Source organism: Salvelinus sp. IW2-2015, linkage group LG3 (assembly GCF_002910315.2).
Source record: "Salvelinus sp. IW2-2015 linkage group LG3, ASM291031v2, whole genome shotgun sequence".
Lineage (NCBI taxonomy): Eukaryota > Metazoa > Chordata > Actinopteri > Salmoniformes > Salmonidae > Salvelinus > Salvelinus sp. IW2-2015.
Genome location: NC_036840.1, coordinates 34,893,644 through 34,900,214, shown reverse-complemented (window position 1 = coordinate 34,900,214; position 6,571 = coordinate 34,893,644). Strand labels below are relative to the sequence as shown.

The following is a 6,571-nucleotide window of genomic DNA, read 5'->3' as shown; positions in this document are numbered from 1 at the left end:
CCATCCCTCCACCACCCTGAGAAGACAACATCAACACTATCACTCCATCCCTCCACCACCCTGAGAAGACAACATCAACACTAAGCTATATTTATTACCATAGTATTTTTTAAATATTTTTTTTGCACAAAGTCGACTTGCTACATGAAGGAGGAGTCACTATATTATATCTCTCACAGTCGGAGGAAGAACTCTGAAGGTGTGGGTGGCGTGTGCCTGTGGCTACTATCGGCCTACTGAGCACCAAGGGATCAATGTGCCACCAGAGAAAAGACAGACCTGGGTTCAAATATGATTTGAAATCTCTCAAATATTTTGAGRCRGTCTGAAGTGCCAGATGGTCAGGCAGGATTTGTACTTTTGAGACTATTGCATTGGTTCCGTTGTACCAAGCAGRTCAATGAAAGATTACAAATACTATTTGAACCCAGGCCTTAGCTCATTGCATTGGCTGGAATGGAATTAATGGAATGGTATAGATGCAACTTACTTTTACCCACCATAAAGCACCACAATCATAAGCTTGTTAGTAATACCAGCGCAAACTCACTCACCACACACTCACAACACAAAGGTTTCGAGAGGACGTTCATCTTATGTAACAATCACTCATCTTACCTATTGCATATTTATTTGTTTTATATATTTATTCAATTTCTATACTGTAAGGTCAGTTTCATGTTGAGAACACACACGTCTCTGCTTTGAAAACTTTACTGGACCATCCATTCACCCGTGTATTTTTACGTATTGTGTTATTATTTGAATTTTGTAAATTGTAAGCCAAAGACTTGACGTGTGTTCTAGAAGATTCCACTGCCATCCTGTGATATGATAGGTGTGATTCACATTTCCAAAATAACCCGTTTTGTATGTACGGCAGAGGRGGCTGGTGGGAGGAGCTACATGAGGACAGGCTCATTGTAATGGCTGGAATGGAATTAATGGAACGGTATCAAACATATAGAAATCACATTTGACTCCATTCCAACCATTACAATGAGCCCATCCTCCCACCTATATCCCCTCCCAACAGCCTCCTCTGATGCACAGATTAAACCCCTAAGGCCCTCATTAATTGGACCAGCTCAACCTGACCCCCCCCCCCCCCCCCCCCCCTCCCCCCCCCCCCCCCCCCCCCCCCCCCCCCCCCCCCCCCCCCCCCCCCCCCCCCCCCCCCCCATCCCCCCCCCCCCCCCCCCCCCCCCCCCCCCCCCTCCCCCCCGTAGGCCCTCATAATGGACCAGCTCCCTGACCCCCCACCCCGTAGGGCCTCATAATGGACCAGCTCCCTGACCCCCCCCCCCCCCCGTAGGCCCTTCATAATGGACCAGCTCCCTGACCCCCCCTCCCCGTAGGCTTCATAATGGAACCAGCTCCCTGACCCCCCCCCCATAATGCACCAGCTCCCTTTCTGATGTTCCCTTTAGAGTTGAAAGGAGCACTTGACCGCCAAAGCCTAAAATATATTTGCACCTTAAGGTCATTTGCATTTCATACAAAACGATACTTTCTCATGGAAAWTATAAAAAGGGATTCATTCGTTTTTATATTCTTTCCAATACAGGACTGCTAAACCACCCACTCACTACCTTCTGTAAGAAAATTACTTTTTCCATTTTCCAAACCTCTTCAATTCACACATAATATACTATAGTAGTTGTCACGTACAGACGTGGACTGTATCACTGTCATTCACATGAGAAACTCAAATTTGACTTTGTCTGAACTGAAGCACTTTTCTCCTTGTATGTATGTGGTTACTGTGGTTGTATTGTGTACTTAAAGAAGTCTCCATAACTGTATACTTGTTCCTGTGCTTCGATAATGAGGCAAGTTGCTTTTCTGGTTCCAATTCCACACGGCTTTGGTGTCTGATTGGTCAAAACAGATCATGTGTTGCTTCTCCACCAATGATAGACCTGTGTGTTGCATGTGAAGGCACTGCACCTATAAAGATGGCTATGAACAGCCACAGTATAGAGGTCACAGGACCTGTTGGTTATTAGTGGAGGCTGAGGTAATGACATGCAGAAAGGGTTTCTACTATAGAAATAGATTATATTTCTGTGTCCCCCCCCCCCCCTGTTCTTGTTGACTGATGAACACTGTGACAAGTTGAATGGTACATCCTATTAAAAGGATACTGCTTTTCTTTGTGCTCGGTCATCTGTGCAAACTTTGGATATAATGTCACACTGGTCTAAACAACCATTCATTTTACATGTAGAGATGGCTGATCTCCAACTAGGACTGAAACCTGGGTTATGTCGCCACCGTCTGGTCCAACGCGGTGGTAAAACACAGACAAGACTTGAGGATGATCAAATGGATACGTTCATATATTTTTGGAACATTTCTTAAAAATACAACACATAAACCACTAGCTTCTAAAACAGTGAGGCTCAGAACTGGATAGATCACAAGGTAAAGGTCAGAAGGAAGTAAATGCATTGGACCAAAAGAGATCAGTGACAGGCAATATATTTACATCAAAGCAGTGAGCCAGGAAGAACAAGGCCTTCCCAATACAGAGAAAAAGACAACAGAATAAGCAGTATAAAGGACTTTAGATATACAAAGAAAGATATATAACGAGAGAGAGATATAAGTGGCGGAGGTAGGAAAGGGTAAGAGTAATATATATTTTTTATCATAGCCATTGTGCGCGTTWGAGATTGCAGTCGGCGACTGCAGACTGGCTGACCTACAAATCACATTGGATCCTAAATTACTATGGATTATGATTTGTAGATCAATTGTAGTCAATCTCCAACGTGCCTTTTTTTATTCAGCAGGGAAGATGAGGCATTGAGCGATAACTATGTACAGGGGGCGGCAGGTTAGAGGTCAAGGCTCTAGGCTGAGTCGGCCCTCTTGTAGGCCACCATGCTGTTGACCTTGTGGATGGAGGTGGTGAAGGAGCGCAGACGAACCTCCTCCGATTGGTCGATGATCTGGGGGCCCGACTCCTCCCATTTGTCAGGCACCTCCAGGTCCTTGTCGGTGTAAACGAGGAGGTCAAAGGCACCTGGGGAGAGGGGTCAAAGTTCAGGGGTTATCAAGGAGCATCAGGAACATTTCTGTTCAGAAAAATATGTGCCAGTCAAATGTCCGACCAGATTTTAGAAGATAAAATAGAAACCCATTTAATGCAGTCCCTTTATGTGCCCATAAAGGGGCAATACTTATTTTCCACCATAATTTGCAAATAAATTCATTAAAAATCCTACAATGTGATTCTATGGTGAAAATTACAGGCCCCTCTCATCTTTTTAAGTGGGAGAACTTGCACAATTGGTGGCTGACTAAATACTTTTTTGCCCCACTGTAACTAGATTTGTTTTTATAATAAATAAAAAAAGATAACTACTTGACCAGGCATTGGATTATTATAGGAAGATTGCTTTATCTAAATAATCCTCCTTGGTGGACACGTATGACATTTCTGGAAATGATCTTTTAGGGAGATGAATCTAGCAAAACGTCATAAAACACCAGAACACTTCCCGCGTGTATACAACTGCCTCATGAACGCAATAGGCAGGAACATTTGCGGGCAGGTACAAATTTATACAATGTTGCAGGTTGCTAACGCAAGCTCAAGACAGACAGGCAGGAAGAGTAGAGAGCTTATTTGATTGAAAGACAACCTGAACCAACCTCCCTGCATAGCAAAAGTGATTTATAAAAAGGTTTTATTTTCATCCGGATATTTGCTTGGCAACAAAGTGTCCATAAATGTGCTTATTTGTTGGCTTATGTTTTGTTTTTTTATTGGCCAAAAGCAGGCACTTAACGGCCAATGGAAACACTGGTTCTCACACACACACAGTACTCACAGGCAGTCTCCAGCAGGGGTAGGAAGGTGACAGTGGCAGTGATCTGTCTGATGACTGAGCGAATCTCATCCTGGATGGACTTGATGGACTTCTCCCTGGGAGCACTGAGAGAAGAGACACAAAAAGGCTGTCACATATGTGTGTGCTTGTGGTAGTCAGGTCCACTGCTGCTGAAGTATCCTACAGTACCTGATCTCCTTGGCACTCTTGTCACACTCAATGTCAAACTGCCACCGTTCCAGCACCTCACTCGTCTCCAGACATGTGATAACAAGGACCAACTTCTGCACTGTGCAGTCAAACAGCCACTCTGCAATACAGTGACACAAGTTAGTCAAACAGCCACTCTGCCATTTACACACCAAACCACAGCAGAAACATACTGGTATCTCTGAGGGAACAAAAACATTGATCAAAATTGAGAAAATCAACACACTAAGTTGTGAAATATGACACCTCATTTGACCTTGTGAGAAATAACATAGGGTTAATAGCCACACAAGTGACTGTAGCAAAGGTTAGATAGTCCTGCTATAAAGTGCTGTCTGGCGGTCCTGACCTCCGCCCCCATTTATTATAACGTTCTGCGCATGTGCTAAACTTAAATTGAGTTTATTTCATACTGTACCTTTGAGCTGTGACACAACGTTGGTCAGGTAGTTTTTCAGCTTTGTGTCAGTGGTGAGTTGAAGGCTCATGTCATACTGGGTGACTCGGGAGAACGTCTCCGGAGGGTAGAGGCCTCGCTGGTACAGGATGCTGTTGATACCGAATGCTGCAGGGACAGAAATAACGTTAGGTGGTTAGCTAAGTTACGACAATGACTAGGTTAGCAAGCTAACTAGTAAGAATATTGTTGTCTCAATGCATGAAGGTGCAAAATTACAAACGTATGGATATATTAGCATAGCAAACTCACATGTAAGGACATAAATATTACTTATCGCCATGGAAAATACGGATGCGATGGTTGTAAACAACGTTAGACAGCTAGCTTCCGCAGAGAAAACCATCGCCATGTTCAAGTTGCATGCCTTTCCTTTCTGATCAGGCGAAAATAAAGCAAAGTCGGTGAAATACTTACAGAAAAACTCGGCCACAAGCTCAGCGCTGCCTTTCAGGCTAATGCCTTTCAGTGTGCTCGTCATCTTTGTACGTTTTAGTTATATCCTTTTGTTATGTATTATATTTTCTCGTCAGATTTGTTTTTTACCCGCCGCCAAGATTTGAAATGTGCAGGTCGTTGAACTTCCGCGCATGCGTAYCCCACAGAGGCGGGTTTACAACCTCGCAATGTTGCATTTCTGACGCCAGAGGGCGGTGTTTTGACAAACCTGGAGATTTACAATCTGCTGATAATTCTTACTGATTCTATTATAAAAGTAGTCTCCAGACAGCATAGTATGATAAGTACAAGCTTTTCTAATCTTACATATTCAACCGTCCTATGCTTTCTAATATTGTTCATACTCTATTACAACAGTGTAATCTACAGCAGGGAAGGGTCACCCCCCTTTTGTAGGCCTGCAGACCAATTAAAAACGTACTGTTGAGAGTTAGAGTAATAGAATTCCAAAGGTGCGATTTCGAAATTTGTTTTTGCATRCGCAGTCACTCAATTAGCCCATGTCAGCCAATTTCTTTATATTGGTAAGTTATTCTAGCGGCCAGCTGTCTAAACTTGTAGTAAGCATGGTGGAATTACCGACCAGGGTGAGGCCCATTGATCATCAGTTATCATATTAAAAACTGCAAACATTTGCCTCCACCCTATGGCAAAATGTGTAGAATTGCAGGAAATMAGCTGTTAAACTGCTCATTTTTCTCTCTGCCCCATGGCAAAATGTGCAGAATTGCAGCAATTTTTGAAATGTTCTTTTGTATGGATGTGGGCACACAGACCCATGCGGCCCCTCACGATGAGTTCTGTTTTTTTTTGTGGCCCCCTCCCACATCAAAGTTGCCCAATCCCTGATCTACAAATACAGGCCCCCTCGGGAAAAGATATTATGACTTTCTTCTGAGAGATAGCAATAATGCTGCTACAGTTATTTTTGAATCTGAAAGGATCCCTTTACCCTGTTCTCAGTTGCATGCTTTTGAGCACTACTTTCATGTTTTTTCTTACTTTAGATATTAGCTACAAGACACCATCGAGTGAAAAACCATATGTGCAACAGTCATACATTTTCCCAGCGATAACTATATCATCTGCCAGATTTCATGACACTGTTGAGGAATAATGTCACACCTGCAAGTGGTGCCACTCCTGCTGTTGTCTATGGAAAGCACTTGCTCTTTCCTGCCAACTGTACTGTAGGAAACCTATACAGGCTGTAAGCCTAACAGTGAAGTCACCTGTTGCACAGTATTCACACATTGGCCATTACCACATGTATTTCCTCTCCCGCAGGCTTGATGGTCTCATTCATCATCCTTTTAAACTGTTATTAACTTTCTTTGAACGTCAATACAAGGGAATAGAACACAAAAGCCCATCAACTGAACGCAGGCTTTATGATCTGTAGAATACAACATAGCAGGGTTATGTTTGTTTGTCAAATATATATAGCCCATAGCCTMTCCTCACTCCAGGCACTCCCCAGTGCGTCAGCAAAGGCTACCTAGCCTTGGCTTGTGTACACTACACTGGGGAAAGGACCTGGTAAAAACCTAACAGATGACTCTCATAGGGTTGGAGGGGCTGCAGACACAGGTTAGCTGTGACA

General features: G+C 43.5%; 1 protein-coding gene across 2 annotated transcripts; it reads right to left on the bottom strand.

Annotated features, from left to right (window-relative positions):
* Positions 1–2,319: 2,319 nt before the first annotated feature.
* On the bottom strand, positions 2,320–5,092 carry LOC111955441 (mitotic spindle assembly checkpoint protein MAD2A). 2 transcript variants are annotated; one of them, XM_070436331.1, is made up of 5 exons: positions 4,762–5,092; positions 4,471–4,617; positions 4,032–4,152; positions 3,843–3,946; positions 2,320–3,031 (listed from the first exon to the last, which is right to left on the bottom strand). In XM_070436331.1, exons 1-5 carry the CDS (start codon positions 4,988–4,990, stop codon positions 2,859–2,861), a joined length of 774 nt encoding a protein of 257 aa, XP_070292432.1. In that variant the 5' UTR covers positions 4,991–5,092; the 3' UTR covers positions 2,320–2,858. The 2 variants fall into 2 exon arrangements, with proteins under 2 accessions (XP_070292432.1, XP_023831447.1); XM_023975679.1 differs by having other exon boundaries at positions 4,927–5,092.
* Between the last annotated feature and the right edge of the window lie 1,479 nt (positions 5,093–6,571).